We start from the raw sequence: 16,467 nt of genomic DNA, 5'->3' as shown, positions 1-16,467 counted from the left end.
ATGGCCGAAGATTATACAAGGGTTTTAAGGGAAAGTTTTTTCTTTTGGGGAATTTAGTTCTTGAAGAGCTCCTGGGGCACGCTGAGGTCACTGTTTTGGCAGACCCTTTGAAATGTTTGTGCCTCAATCCAGAAACTTGGCTATTCCAGTGGTTGTCTCTGCTGCCTTGACTCAGCAGGATATGAAAGCAAGAATTAGGAGAGGGAGCTGCTCTTCAGGGAATTCTCAGCATATCACCAGCACCAATGTAAGCCCCTGTTCTGTTAAGGAGCCATGTGAGCAGATGCCTCTGCGGGCCCTGCTTAAAAGTCCCAGTGACAAAGGTTTTGTCACCAGGTTCCTGATGGCAAGTTCAACCCCTGTGGTGGAAGGACACTGCTGTCAGTAGTGTTGTTTTGCACCTGGGAAGATAAGAGCAAGGCATGTTCCACAGCAGCTCAGGCTTTGTGATTTCACAAGGCAAAAGCTGTTGTGTTTGCGTGCTACGGTATTAACAAAGTAACTGAAACTGCCATGAAATTGTTGTTTTCTAAAATGCGTGCTGTAAAGAAGTGTAGCAAAACTTGTCATTCATTTCTTTTTGTGATAATTTGTACATCTTCATGGCTTCACCACTCATGAGTAATGTGGTTACCAAAACTATGCTGGCACAAGCTCTGTACTTCTTCATCCCATATCTTATACACAACCATCACAGAATAATCATGGCAAAGAATCTATTTCAAAAGCTTAATTTTTTGCACATATTGAAAGCACTGAAGCACCTTGTAGGAATGCATTATTTTCTATAAGTTGTAATTGTAAATGCATATATGAAGTATTATTTAAAGAAATAATTTAAAAATTGTTCTTCTCTGATCCATGGAATTGTTCATTGCTTAGCAGATTAACAAACAGCAACATTTAAAGTCTAGAAATTCATTAAAATATATTGTGTAATAATAAGTCTTGAATCATGATTATTTCACTCTTTGACTACAGTTTCAAATCTAGACCTGTTTTGTTATTCTGTGCTTTTCTAAAGCCTCTAGAACTGAAATTTTTGCTATATTCTATTTGTCTTCAGAGTGGATGAGAGCTTGAAATGTGTTTTACTTCATAGTAAACATACTTTTAAATTGACTCATGACACTTCATTTGGCAAAGGTGCCAACATTGTATGTCAACTAATCTCTTTGCCCCTGCAGAAACTGTCATTTGAGAGGCCAAGCTCAGATGGGGAGGGTGCTGTGGAAAATGGCATCACTACCGTGTGCAATGGGAAAGAGCAAGGTATGTCTCATATCCAGAGATATGTGATGTAAATAGTATGTGCATCTAGGGAGTAATAGGCAGTGAAATACCTGGCTTTTGTCTTTTAAAAACAAGCAGTAAAGTTTTTGAAAATTTTTATTAGGATTCAATTCGACTTAGAAAGTTGAATTATGTCAAGTGTGAGTCCTTAAAATTTTGCAGTAACAGAAGGCATTTGATGTTATTGGGCAGGTAAAATCAATATAATTAGTATAAGGAAACAGAATATAGAAATTTTGACTTGGCCTTTTGTGTGTTCAAAAATAGTCTTTCAGAGCTTGGGTGAGTACTGTAGGTAACTAACCATTGCTTTTAGTAACTCTGACTCTGTAGTGGCAACATAAATAGTGGGTGTATAGCTTCTAAGCAAAAAAGCTATCATTGAATACTAGAAGGCAAGAATTATGCATATTATATATATATATGTATGCATACATGTGTATGTATACACATATACACAGTTTATTGTGTATACACAGATACATATATATATAAAAAACTTTTGTGGATGATTACTTATATTAACATACTAAAATGTATATGATCCTGTAGTAACAGTGAGTTTGTGAGTATATATGCATAAAATTTTACATGTCCTACTTTGGAGCTGTGCAAGTTTTGTAGTCCTTATAATCTGACAAAAGTAAATCCCAGACTCAGAGGGAATTTTGTCTGAGTTGTGCTCTCTTCCCCATTTCATTCCCTCCTCCCCAAATCAGAAGAAATTCTGTGACTTTAACTTGCCGTATAACAATGGTACGTTTAGATAAGACATTTTTCTGCAGCTGTCAAGATGTAATGTGAGCTGCAGTGAGCACAATGTCGATACTGGCCTTGGTGCCAGCACTGTCTCGCCTTTTGACTCATTTCCTTTATCTCCTCCCTGGATTGTTTTCCAACATTTCCTGACTATACAGATCTCTGACATACCCAACAGTATGGAACAATGTCAGATTTCGTGGTTTCTACAAGTTGTGGTACATGGTTGGATTTCACCCTATAAAACCTTCTATTAAGCTTTCAAAAAGTGTGGTACCATTTCATTCTGTGAAACCTGCTGAGAAACATCTGTGACCCAAAAGCTGTGTTGTTCACGATGGCCAAAAGTGCCTAGTGGCTCAGGTGCCCCACGGGAGGCTTGTTGATGAAGCACACACTACTGGAAAGCCAGCCCAGCTTAGATATGCCAAGGAGGGTAATTAAAAATGCTAGTTGCTTTTGAAAATTATGGCCTTCAATATGTAGTAAATAAAAATAATTAGCATTACTGACTGCAAGGAGATTAAAATATCCCTGGCATCATTTTATGGGGTTCTGGATGAAGTTACGCTGGTCTTTTAAACAACGGATAGGAAACACTTAATGGAGTATGTGGGAAGGGAGACCCTGGCAACTGGTCACCTCCAGCTGTCACCCACCAGCCAGCCTCGGCTCTGCTCTTCACCAGCTGCTCATTTTGCTCTGGGGAAGGAAATGAAAAGAAAAGGCTTTTGTGAAAAAAATCACTAGCAGTAAGGCAATCAGTATATTCTTTAGATTTGAAAAGATTAAGTCATAGGCCTTATTTCTGCTGCCTCTCAGTTCTGCAGTGTGAATAAAAAGGTGTGAAAGGAAAATAGGACAGAAAACCAGAAAAAAACACTGAAATGGGCTTGTTCCACTGTTTGTTCATGCTCATAAGAATGATTCCTTTGGGCTTGTGTCTCAGAGATTAGTTATTCTGGGTCTCTGGTTGTTTTCAGTGCTTTTCATTTCCTCCCCCCTCAACAGCCACAGTTGGTCACTAGCTGGTGCTGCAAGGGATGGAGGCCTGTCTGCGGGCAGGCTCTGCCTTCCGGTCATCCCCTGGGCAGGGGGTGACATTGACAGATGGGTTGGGTAGCCTTCCTCCCTCGAACACGGGAGCTTCTTGCAGGTGTAGAGAGCAGGATATAAGTTGTGAACACCGCTCCCTTAGGAAGAGAGAATTAGACCTTTGCTTGCATGTGCGCATCGCTGTGCTGGAGTTTGCTGGTGAACAGCTCTCCTTGCCTGAAAAGCTGCCTTTCCCCTTTGGCACCGCATGCAGCAGGTGACAGATTTGTACAGTCTTGGCACAGATACAATTTCTAAATAATGTTCCGTGATTGCTAACAATTAAGCTAAATATGATAAGATACCCTATTGTGAGCCCCAACCTGTGTGTATATTTTCTGTGCATTCTTCTTCCCAGTTCATCAATTCATACAGTCATTTCTTATATGAATATTTTGTCCTTTTTTTCCTCAGTTTACACAAGTCCATAATGACTAAATGTCGCCTGTTGCAAAGGGCAACGAAGCGATAAATTTATAGCAGCTCAGTAACTATCCTAAATGTATTTCTCATCAAAATCATGTATCAGGGCAAGCTAATGGGTATTTTTGCTGCCCTGTCAGTTAGGAGAGAGACAGTTATTCTATTGATGGAATCCAGATTAGGCCACTGAATGCAATTTCTGAAAGTTTATTTCATTTGTTTTTTGTTGTTTTTTTTTTTTTGTAAATGAAAGGTCTGTCTTTCTGATGCTGTTTAATCTTAGAAACTTTTTTGTAAAAAAAAAAAAAATTTAAGATTATAGTCATGTAGGCACTTTTAGAAATGGTATTCATCTTGCCATGTTATGTTCAGCAGCTCAGGATGCCTCAGTGCACAAAGCTGTAATACTACTAGTATCATATGAAGTTAATGAAAGCATAGACTGGATGTTAGCAAAATACCACTTTTCAGTAGAGCTTTTTCTTTCCAAGTCCTCAGGGTCACAGAAGGTGCCAAATTCTAACCATTGAATGCCTATAGCAATCCCACTAATTTAATTGTTAGTAGTTAATTTATAAGTCTTTTTCTAAAAGGTCCATTGTGATAACATACCTTAACCTAATTGTACATGGCAGGGGTATTTTCACTAGGCAAGCATATTCTGTCTCTGTTGCATACTTAATTGTTAAAGTATTTTGAGGTAAGTGTTTAGGAGCAACGAAGGATCATCTGGCTGGATTTTTATTCTTGTGTATATGAGCTAAATTTGTACGCAGGTACCTCAGTCATGCTAATAAATTGGATGATGACTGCTGTGGAAAGAGACTTGCAGCTTGATTGGATTTAATTAAATTAGAAGCTTGATTTTTGTTTTTTCTAATCCTTCTGAATGTCATGACTTTTGTAGCACAGAGGTTATTTGTAGGCATCTGCATTAGGGAGTGCATTTAATGTTTACCTCATTGCAGCCTGCAACTTTTGTACAAATGTCCACCTTGCACTAGTTTGGTTGAACTACTGTTTTTATTCAGGTTTTCTCTATTCATTGGTTAATTTAAACACACTAAAATACACACTTTTGCTTTCTTAACAGTGAAGAGGAAAAAAAGTTCAAAGTCAGAAGCCAAGGGCACTGTGACTAAAGTAACAGGGAAAAAAATAACGAAGATCATTGGTTTAGGAAAGAAAAAGCCATCAACGGATGAGCAGACCTCATCAGCTGAAGAAGATGTTCCAACATGTGGTAAGTGATTTTTCTCCTTCAGTCTTAAATGCACATTGTGACTAAAAGAAAACAAAATTCTAGCCTAGAAATTCTTCTAAAATTACTTGTACTGCTATAATTCTTCTTCCAACGTCAGAAGGATGCACTCAGACTTAAAGAGGAGTAATCACAGTCTTGTCATTTGAAAAGAGACTAAAAGAACTTGACATTTTAAATAAAATGGTAGCCCAGGCTCAGAAGGAATGTCATTGTGCTTTGCAAAGAGGAGGGGGAAGAGAAGTGTGGACAAAAATCTGAAAGGAACAATATTTGTTCTCAAATAGATATAAAATGAATGTTGGCTGGACTATGAAATTAAATTTAGGCTAGGAATTAGAAGGATCTTGTGAAGGGATCAAGTCTTTTAGGATGGATCACACTGAAGTTTTATGGGATAGCAATCAAGACAGCAGCTGACTAGCCTCATCTAAAGTAATTTGAGTTAAAATGTGGTTCCTAAAGTAAGCAAAATATTGGGCAAATCCTGAATGAAGTAACAAATTTCTAATAAGCTATTTTACCTTCTAATGTTGATCATTCCATATGACAGCTATAGTGCTTGGCAGCACCAAGGAAATATATAAAAAGGCATGCAGAAAATGCTTATGTTTTGTATCTTAGTTGTTAGTTTGCTTACAATTTAGGACTTCATGCAATGCACTTAGCTGATGTCCTCACAGCTCTGGTATTTTCAAACAATGCCATGTATTTACATTCTCCTGTTTGCCTTTTGGTGCTCCAGTATTAGGTAACACTTCCATATGTGAATAAGGCTGAACACACGCTTCTCCCAATCCCTTCCAAAAAAAAACTTCCATAGAAAGAAAGCTGTGAAGCAGTTGCACCAGATTCTGAATTTGGATTTGCCTTTTCCCCTTCAATTGACTAGGAAAACTTTGGGAAACCCCAAAATAGGTGATTAGGCAGCAGCTGGCAGAACTGCATGAAGTGTGATAGATGTTTGCCCAATGTGAAAGAAGCAGATCCATGGACCACCAGTGAGAACTTCATAGATCACAGGTGGCTCTCAAGTCACACTTTGGGAGTCATTCACATAAGCAATTTTTGATTAAATAAGTGTGTGTATATATGTCTATACATCAGCTAAGTACAGATGTGATTTATCAACCAAAAGAACAGCTGGGAAAAGCTGTGTCCAGCCAGATGCATTGTCTGAAGCATCTGGCTTCCATAAAAACTCAAACTTCCGGGCTCTCATACTCGGTTGATTATTCTGTATTATGTGAGATGTTAACCACAGCTGTACAATCTAATTCCTACTATTTCTATCAGTTTTTGAGGTATAGACATAAATATAGCCATTACTATTGCCTTCATTTGGCTCTACTCAACACTGCTTGCAGATTTTGCAGGAAGATACCTAAGCCTGTCTAGGCTTTGGTCATCGCAGGAAGTCTTTGCAGAAGGAGTTTCTCACCACCAGAAATTTGACTCAGTTCAATGCCCTCAGGGAGGCTGTTCCATAGGTGAAGGCTTTAATGCTTTAGGAGGCTCTGCCTCCCAATAACAAAGGGAGAAGCCCAGCGGAGCTGCAGGGGACACCCAGCTAGGGTGGAAACTAAACCCACCTGCACTCAGGGTCATGGCAGAGCTCCTGCTAGCAACGTGGCCGGTCTTTGCCTGGGTTAAGCTGAATTGCCAATGCTTGAGCTGGGAACACACTGAAGGCGTTTTGGTCATGTCAGCTGTTGAAGGTTTAAGTGGGGATAGGTGGGAGGAAAAGTGTAAAGCATGGGATCTTGCTTAGCTTGAAGCAGGAGGGTTTGGAAGAGCTTTTCTGAGAGGTGCGCTGGGAGAAGAGGGGAAAAACAAGTACTGTGAAAATAAAGGATTTTCACTCTAAAACAAGCCAGCTGGCTTGCATGTGAAGAGTTTTCCATTTCTAGGGATTAGTATAATGCACAGCTATACAGGGTTTTGTTACAGGGGGAGGGAGAAGAGCTGAAGAGTGTGATCGTCACAAGGAGCCAAAATCAGAGGATTGTGCACATCCTCCTTTTTTCATGGCACCTTCCAAGATGCGCACAATTCTGATCTGCTGTATCCTGTTGGATCAAGCTTTGACATTGGAACCATAATGTTGGAAGGGAAACCCAGAAAAATTAATGATAAGTCATAGTTTTAATGAAAACCAAAGAGATAGCTATCCAACAGGATTAAATGAAAATCAGACCTGAGACAGAAGACAATTTTTATACATAAATTCTGGCCTTTGCAAGATACCATTTGTTTTCCTCCTCATAGCCTGTTTGGAAGTGGCAGCATGATGAATTCATGTACTGTTTGTAATGTGGAAGCAAAAGTAAAAGAGTATTTTTATTTTTTTTTCCATTCCCAAACTAAATAAGGCAAGGAAACTGGATATTGTCTTGATTTAAGGTTTGAGTCTGGAATGGTTGTTGCTATGGGACAGAGAAGGAAAAACACAAACCACTGCCTATTTAATGATATTATATGCCTGAACACTATATCTGATATAAAGCATGATAAGAAAAGTGGGATTTTTTTCATGGCAATTTGTTCATGAAATTTTGATTTGTTGAAGGGTACTATATTGTCCCTAGGAAAATATAAAAATATTTGTTTAAACTTTTGTCTTGAAGTTTAGCTAAATTTCACATACATTTGCTTCTTGAATTTTAAACCAATATGAATTTTATTTTTATTGGCATCAGTGGCAGTCTTTTAAATTCTGCTTTAAATGTGTTGCAAACCAAATTAGATTACACCATATAACATCAGTGCTTAGTAGGTCTTTAGAACACTGACTTTGGATGCTACAGAAGGTAGCTCATCACCTAATTACATCATATGAGCTGTGATTTTCCTGAGAAAATTTTGGTCAGTCACAGTTATCAAAGCCATTACACATGGCAAAGGTGGGTCTTCGGTGTGATCACATGGGCTATGTACATACCTTTTTATCACTGTCCCTCTCCCGTTCTTACTAAAGTCTTGGGGATCGGTGTGCTCCTGCTCATGCAGCTACTGCAGTGACTAACACAGAGCAGCCATTTGCACATGAGCAGGATCACATAATTTTATGCTTTCTTCCAGGTTATTGACACAGAAAAAGTTTTCAGGAAAAGAAGTGAGGCAGGGTCATTTACTTGTCTCCCTAAAATCCATCTGTTATAAGAGCAACAAGTTGTTAATTGTTTAAGTTGTTGGGTGGTTGGTTTTTTTTTTCTTAAAAAAAAATCAGGAGTAAAATATCTCATGTTTCATTTTATTGCAGGATATCTTAACGTGCTCTCAAATAACCGTTGGCGTGAGCGCTGGTGCAGAGTGAAAGATAATAAACTCATTTTCCACAAGGACAGGACAGATCTGAAGACACATATTGTTTCTATCCCTCTCCGTGGCTGTGAAGTCATCCTGGGACTGGATTCGAAGCATCCCCTAACCTTCCGCCTGCTCCGGAACGGGCAGGAGGTCGCTGTGCTTGAGGTGCGGTGTTTGCTAATGACTATGGTTTGCGGGAACACCCACAAGCTAAATTAGGGAAGCAGTTTCATACACCCTGGCCATTCAAAAAGGCTTTGGAATAATATTACTGCAGAACTGGATAGTAAATACTGCAAGGACAAAAGAAATACTAAGAGTTGTAGGCAAAGAGAAAACTGAGATTTAATGCCGTTCAGAAATCTTCTCAGTAAGATGCTTTTCTCTATACTGACCTTCCCTTGACCTGCTACTAAAATATCCCTGCTCATTCTCTAGGCACACTTTTACATCAGGGATGTAATTACTTGGGGTAAATAACTTATCAATAATTAAATACTGGACCACTGTTGATGGGAACTCTAGACCTCTTAACTCATTTGTCTGCTACTTATGTCAACTCCTTTTGCTCGCTCTGTGTCCATATTAAGGCAGTTCTGCAGTTAGAAAACAGCGTGCCAGCAACCTGGTGTGGCTCTTGCCAGAGTGCACGTGTACGCACTGGCACACTCCTCACATTACGAAGGGCATACTTTCAGCTGTTAGGTGGGTCAGGATGTTTTTGAGGGGCTGTTTTAATCATATTTTGAAATTAGAAGATACTTAAAGCCAAATGTAATGAAGATGTGGGAGGAGGCAACCTTTTGCTTTCAGTGGTATCGCAGATACTTTGACCACTTTGGGTTTCCAGCTGCAGGTTGCACTAGTCTCCTGCCCTTGCAGCCAGGCCTGTTACATGTGAGCAGTTCAGAGCGGCTGAAAAAATAGATAGCAGCTCAAGGAATTGTGAAAGGAAAGGAAATATTTAAAAAGATCAAGAAATTTAGAAACAGCACGGTTTTCTCTTCCCACTATTTTTCCATTATTTATTTTGCTACTTTTTAACTTTGCAATTTGTGACTTAAAGCCAAATGTGAAAAATTTAAAACTATTTTAATAGTATTCATGTTTTTACTTGTGCCGTTATGAAAATGAATGCCATCATCTAGACAAATTTAGTGGGATTAAAAAAAATCACAACATTAAAATCTCTTCTGCTATTCCATTCTCTCTTTTATTTCATTCTCATTTCTACTTGTGACTGACGGTTTTCTTCTCAGGAGTCATGCTAACTAAAATCCCCCAGCCTAGCACAGGAAAATAATTCTATTACAGCTTAAAATTTTCTGAAGCCTAAAATAAGCATGACTTGAATCTAAATCCACTAGCTTTAAACAATTTTTTTTTCCTTTTTTGGAGATTGCCCACTTTGTATTACATCATAGCTGATGAACACATAGCTTATTTAAAGTGCACTCCTAGCAAAGCAGATTTAACAAGAATCGCTGAGGTTTTTAGGAGTTCAGCAGAGAGAAACCAGAGCCTCTTGTCAGCCAAGAGGAATGTGCTGTTTTGCAGTAATGCTCAGCTCACTGGCAGAGCAAAGAACTGACATAACGTTCTTGCCCTCTCCTCACAGGCATCCTCCTCCGAAGACATGGGAAGATGGATAGGAATTTTGCTGGCGGAAACGGGATCTTCAACAGACCCTGGGGCTCTGCATTATGACTACATTGACGTGGAAATGACGGCAAGCGTCATCCAGGCTGCAAAACAGACCTTCTGGTGAGAGGCATTCAGCTACCCGGGTGTTTCCAGTGCTCTGAGAATTTGTATCTGTATTTTAACTCTAGTGCCAAGACAGCTTATCAAAATCCACCTCCCTCTTTGCCAAGATATTGAACTTCTGAAGTGCTGCAGCATGTTAGATTGTGTTTATGATTATCATGTTGGCATCCTGCTGAGTTCTGTAAAAGATGCAGACACTATGCAACTTTACTCAAATCTTTACTCATTTTTTTCAGTAAATCTTGTATCAAATGCTATATTTTAATCTTTTATTTTACCTGGTGACTTAGAACAAATATGCTGAGCTATACAGCTATGTAGTTCACATTTATCTATTGGCTGTATTTGCTGTACATGTAGCCAATATATACAGTATATATTGGCCAATACGTGCCGTACACTAAAAATGTATAGTGGATTTATCTTGGATAGTCACATTCTCAGTGTTTCCTTCTCAAGTTCTTTATGATTAATTAAAAATTCATCAAGCTCACACCAGTCCAATTAATTTCTGGGTTTTAATTTAGGAGGTGGAAACTGGGAAGTTGTCTATGGCCCAGCACAGAAATCAGTACAGTGAATTCCCCATTACTGTTCCTGTGCTAAGAAAAGTAATGCATGCTTAGCATATATACTGTTTGACGTATTCAAATCAGTTTAGGCATTAAAGCAGTCTTTGGTGGGGTAAGACTGTCATTTTTCCTTGGCTAGACAGGATGGTTTAGACACGGGAGTGATGGAACAGCTGGGACAGGCGGGATGCCCTGCTGCAGATGTTCCCATGGTTTCCCGTGGTCAGAAAGCGGGTGGCCTGAGAAGACAGCTGGCAAAGGCGTCATCCCTCATCTCACTGCAAAATGAGACTCCCCACACAAATTTGGAATTTGTGTGACTTAATACATTAAAGAATTAGACCCCATCCGCCCATTATAACTTAAAATAAACTGAAAATGAAAAAAAGAAAAAAAAAAGGCAAAACCTTCAGAGTTTTCCAAAAGAAGAATCTCCTGCCATTAGCAAAGTATTAAGAGAGCTTTAATGAGGGAAATGATGCAGCTTCATTCAGGATCTGGTTTGAATGACTTCTGGTAGAAATCAAAGTGATTCAGTGTTACCACAAACCCAGCTTTGTGAAGACCAGATAATTTTGATAGAATCAAAATGCCCTTAGTTTACAGACTAATGTTAATATTTGTTTTGAAGTTAATAGGGCTCAAAAGGTTTATCCTGTGTTGATGGGTATTTTTGCTTCAGTCAGCATCGAACATCAACCACATTTAAGAAAGAAATAGAATAGAAACCTTGTCCCCCTGAATACTGTGTGGCTTTCCTTTTCTGAACAAATGTGATATTAATTGGAGCCAAGTGAAAAAAACATATGCAACTAGACCACATGTAAGAAAGGAATGTCAAACAAATTGCAAAATAGCAGAATTCCCCTATTAAGAATTAGTTAACATTCATTGGGTATCTTTAAAAAACTGTAAGAGCTTGTCGATAAGCAACTAGAGTAGGTGTCTGCTGATTTTTCAGCTGCTTCTAGAAAATGAAGAGAAATTACAGTGATACTTAAGTGTTAATAAAATACTATTGTTGCCCCTTATGGAATGAGTATCAGTATTCCAAATTAACTGCAATTATCATTAAAGCTTTGATTATCATGCAGTTACTTTGGATTATTGGTTAATCGTTTCCTGAGACTGATGCTTTGCATAACGATAGGCTCTTCATGAAGAGTTCCATCAATTTTCTTCATCTAAACCATTAGGCATCTAGGAAAGGCTGAATTAAAAGTGCTTCTAAGTAGGTTTTCTCTTATTTCCTTTCCCATTTAGCATTTTCAGAATACAGTTAACTTACATGGATGCATCTGTAAACAGGATTAATGAGGCTTAGTGAAATAATGCTTATGAAGTGTTTGCAGATGAATCTTGGCTTCCTTTGGTTGTGGAAATAGTTACTACAGGTGCATCAGATGTCATTATTGAGTACCCCAGTTTTCAGACATGGTTATTATACATCCCTTTCATTGAAACTACTTAAATAGAAAGATATACAGTAATGACTCCAAATGCAGACCTTCAGGCTAACCAGAAACACTTGACGAATGCTTTCCATTAAGGGGAGCAGTGAAAAACAGCAGCCCTTTAATAATGTCTAGTGAAGTGTGAGATATGATAAAATTTAAAACATTTTTTGTCATGGAATTGATCTTGGGCTTTTGGTTGTTTGCTTGTTTGAAGTAAGAAAAGTTATTCCACCCCTGCACTGCCCTGAAAGGTTCACATTGAACTGGGCACACTCGTCCCTCCTGTGAGCCCAGGTCTCCTGCAGCTCAGGTGAGCCACAGTTGGATGAGGTCTGTCTCCCTCTGAATAAGAAATTGAAGGGACTCCATGTTGTTCCAAAGCCAAAAGAAAGCAACTGTTGAAACCACAGCATTCTTGAGCTCCGGCCAGCACTACAGAAGACCCTCTCTGGTTTAGTAGGGCTTTATCATATTTTGTGAGTGTCAGCACAGAGTCTGAATAGTTCCATTGTTTGGGATGGAAAGCTTTGTTTTCCCAGGCATGTACACCTGAAGCTATAGGAATTATTTGGGATCTCGCCCTATACCTCATTCAATTTCAGTGGTTGATACAAAGAAAAACTCTCCTTGGGGTCGTTACAGTTATTGGGCATGATTCTGCCATTTTCTGCACTGTTACATCTTTGCAAGCCCATTGTAGTCCATGGTATCTTGCACATGTTCTGCAGAATTCCAGTAGAACAAGCTATGAGGGTGATGGTCATGGTGGTGGTGGTGTAGGGGAGGATTTAAATTGAAAGAAAAAATCTACCCCTTTTGAAGTTTCCAAAGAACTCAGATCCACTGTCTGCAATAGAGCAAGAATGAGCGTACAGATTATTTGCGTGCACAATTACCCAGACAGAGTTGGGAAGCATAGTGTCATTGTGCATGCTCTACCCAGCCAAAGTTCTGATGCGGAAAAGAAAAAATCCCAGGTTTTGAGAAAGTAATTACTCAGCCAATTTTGATAAATATGTTAACTTAGATTTCATCAAGGTTCCACTCCCATTTTCCCCAAATTTTTGCTGAATTTGATTCTTGTTTCTCCCGATTCCTAAGTTTGCCTCCCCCCTCCCCCCCTGGCACGCACGCACCCAGAAACACCTGCTTCTCCCTGATGCAGACAACAAGGGAACTTTTATGGGACATGGGCAAGCTGGTTTATAACACAGATCAGCAGGTTCCCATGTAAACATGCCACTGAGCAGTTACAGCTGTTGCCCTCCTGGCTTTCACACACTTGTATCCCCACTGTAAGAACTGAGTGCAGGAACATATGTTGTAATATTGGCTGCTAGCAGCAACATATGAATAGCAAAAGAAGGAAAACTGTCCCATAGAAAGCGAGAAGATATGTGCTTCCAGGCTACATAACCAGATGCAGGGAACATACCACTGAATCGTCATTGAGACTTAGGTTCAAGCACTGTTTTTTATTATCTTTATTTTGCTTTATTCAGTTTCATGAACAGGCGAGTTATATCTACAAATCCGTATCGGGGAAGCACTGCCAATGGCTACGCCTGTCCGAGTGGAATGGCACTTCATTATGATGATGTTCCCTGCATAAATGGATCGGTAAGAATTGAATTTGCACAGAGCAAATGGTTTGCATGTGTTAAATGCGTGGACATCTGAAAATTGTATTATCTAAAAAGCCCCACTGGGCAGTTTCCAAATGAACTCCTATTTTTTTTTTTTTGACTGGGGGCTGCAAACTTCTCTCACACCTACAGAGTACTAGGGGTGTGGGACATATTGTTTACATTAACCTGCATGTGAGCCAACGTGCATTTAGAAAGCAGTTGCCTGTTGATGATTTGTTGCCAAGTCCTTGAATATAATACTCACTTGAGGGGGTATTTTTTAGATCACATTGGACCTGGCAAAATTAAAGACTTGGTTACACCAGCACTTTTTGGTGTCCGTTGGAAAGTAAACAACACCCAAACACTTCTCAGTCCCTGGGGCTGCATTCCCCATGACAGAGGGTACTGTTTATCCCAAAGGAGAACCACAGTGGTTGCTTCCATCTTCATAAATTGCAGAGCTGATTGTAGGCAGATGTGTAATAGGGTTTAACAATTAGTGGCTGTTAACCCATAGTAATACATGATCCTCGGGAAGATTTACAGGGGAGCTGCAGCCTGTGTCAGCTTTTAAAGTGGGCTGCTTCATAAAGGCCCCCACTAAAGCTGAGCTCAAGAGAAATTCAGAGTTTTGAAGTGTGAAGTAGACTGCAAGTTCAGTCTTCCATCATGTCTTAGTAATGTCAGAAAGATAGTAGAAAGCCCCTCTTGGGAACAACAGGCGACCACATGTGTGGTGAGTAGTCTGTGTGTATAGTTCTTGGATGCACTTATGCCTTTGTATAAGCAGTGTACTGCCACAACCAGGATGGATTAAGGAAGGATATTTGGCAACCAGGTTGGTTTCTTTTAAGATTAATTGAATGAATCACTGGAGTATTGTTGTTGAGCTTTCCATTTTTCTGAAAAGAAAGAAAAAAAAAAAAGGAATGGCCTGTAGCTATTTTAGCTAGTTAGCTCAGAATAATTCTCCAGCAAATAAAATGTAATGCTAGCATACCAACAGCTGGTATTCACTGGAAAGATATATAGCCTGGAGAAAGAAAGAAAATAAAACCTCTTGGCTTCTGCTAATTGTTAGGCCATATTACTTTTAACAACTCATGAACCAGATGTAATCCCACAGATTCATCTGTGTAGCCTGTGAGTATCCCCCGTTAACACAGTCTGCTTGTGCCCCCTCGGTGCTCGAGCTAACAACTGAAGCTGCAGGCTGTGGAACAACAAGGGCGGTGGGGTAGTATTGGTTTGCTCATGCTGCGGAAGATGCCCGGGACTGAGGCTATGAGCCATGTAGCGCAATGCTTTTCCACGCTGTGTCCTCCCCCACTTTCTAAATAGTTTGACTCAAGTGTAAGCAGCAAGCATGTGCTCTTGCTACGGTCAAAAGAAATACTAGTGTTTTAATTTCAGTTGGGAGGTTCTGCATGGTCTGTCGTTTACTAACTGCCAAAGTGTATGTGTTGCAGTGGGAACCAGAAGATGGCTTTCCTTCTCGTAGCAGGAACATTGGAGAAGAAATGCTTTATGATAATGCAGGCCTGTACGATAACTTGCCGTCTCCAAAAATCTTTGCGCGCTATCCGCCAGCTGACAGAAAACCCAATAGGTTATCTACTGACAAACTCTCCTCTAACCATTACAAATACCCTGTCTCATCCAGTCTGTCTTCTGCTCAGTCTGTCACTAATACCTCTACGGTGGGGAGGGGATCTGGCTCGCAGGTACTGTACTGTTTAATACTTTACAAAGCTTTTTATTTTGTGGCTGTTCTGTTTATCTGATTATTATCCTAAGGGCCATGGCCTGTTCAGTCTCTTAGAGTTAGTACTGAAGTGCTTGGAGTTTAGTCAGGAGCCCCTGCAAATGCAACAGGTTTGCTAAGTTGTAAATCCTGATGTGGAAGTATTGATACCTGGGAAGGGCTTTCCCCACAAGTTCTTGATGATTTACAGATTGTGGATAATAACAAAAAAAATAGACCTTCCAAACTTAACCTGAATGTGTATCTAGCTGCCTTCTGTCTCCTTAGGCAGTGAGTTGTTTTAAAAACTTTAAAAAACCCAACAAAATACAACAAAGTGAAATATGACCTGGCTGTGACAGCAAATTTGCCTCTCTAGAAATTTACGAATCTGTATGTTGTGTATACTATGGTTATATATACCTTGTGACTATACAAATATATCATTATATATATATATATATATGTACACTAAAGGATATTCTATATTGTAGATAGTGTGTATACACCATATTTAAATTACTGCCTGGTGTTTGCTTACACTGAAAACCACCTAAGCCTATGTCTGTGCTGCTTTCTGAGAACGGCCTCGGGCTTTTGGACCTCAACTGAAATGGGAAGCAGACAAAATCCTGTGTGCTCAGCCTCAGCAGCGGGGTCAGACCCCAGCAGGGGGGCAGAGCAAGGTGGCTCACAGCCACACCAGGAGCCTTCTCTGAAGCCTGGAGCCAGTCTCTGAAAGCTGGTTGTTGGCATAAGCCTGTGAATGTATCACAAAGATGAGTGGTTTTCAATCTGATCTGGAATGGAACAGTTAGGTGTTTCCCTCGTATATAAGGTATTATTTGTATATATGTATATATGTATGTAAATTTGTACATATTGCGTGTTAGCTCACATAACGCTTACAGAAACTTCCTATTGGAATATTGGCATTCAGTGAAGCTGCAGAATAGGAGGTGGACCTGAGCAATAAACTGCCCTGATGACTGCAGAAGCAGGCTTCTCGGTGTACTCCCAGTTCAGCCCTCAGAAGCGTTCGGAAGCAGCTGAGCAGAGCGTGGCACGTGTACGCCCCGTGCTCAGCTCAGGCACCCGCCATGGGCACGCTGCGGCTGGGCAGGGCAGCGTTGCTCTTCCCAGGGTTCGGCTCGTT

At 39.9% G+C, this 16,467-nt stretch overlaps 1 protein-coding gene across 6 annotated transcripts in view; it reads left to right on the top strand.

Annotated features, from left to right (window-relative positions):
• AFAP1 (actin filament associated protein 1) overlaps positions 1-16,467 on the top strand; it is a 121,475-nt gene that overhangs the window by 91,603 nt on the left and 13,405 nt on the right. For 3 of the 6 annotated variants that reach the window (XM_056348670.1, XM_056348652.1, XM_056348661.1), the window contains exons 8-13: positions 1,188-1,272; positions 4,664-4,813; positions 8,094-8,305; positions 9,759-9,904; positions 13,439-13,556; positions 15,037-15,291. In XM_056348670.1, coding sequence (XP_056204645.1) covers positions 1,188-1,272; positions 4,664-4,813; positions 8,094-8,305; positions 9,759-9,904; positions 13,439-13,556; positions 15,037-15,291 — 966 coding nt within the window. The remainder of the gene's footprint in view (positions 1-1,187; positions 1,273-4,663; positions 4,814-8,093; positions 8,306-9,758; positions 9,905-13,438; positions 13,557-15,036; positions 15,292-16,467) is intronic. The other 3 variants (XM_056348681.1, XM_056348689.1, XM_056348698.1) reach the window with 1 other exon arrangement.

This window comes from Falco biarmicus, chromosome 1 (genome assembly GCF_023638135.1).
Source record: "Falco biarmicus isolate bFalBia1 chromosome 1, bFalBia1.pri, whole genome shotgun sequence".
Classification (NCBI taxonomy): domain Eukaryota; kingdom Metazoa; phylum Chordata; class Aves; order Falconiformes; family Falconidae; genus Falco; species Falco biarmicus.
Note: the sequence above shows the minus strand (reverse complement) of the source record. Positions and strands in the feature narration are given on the sequence as shown.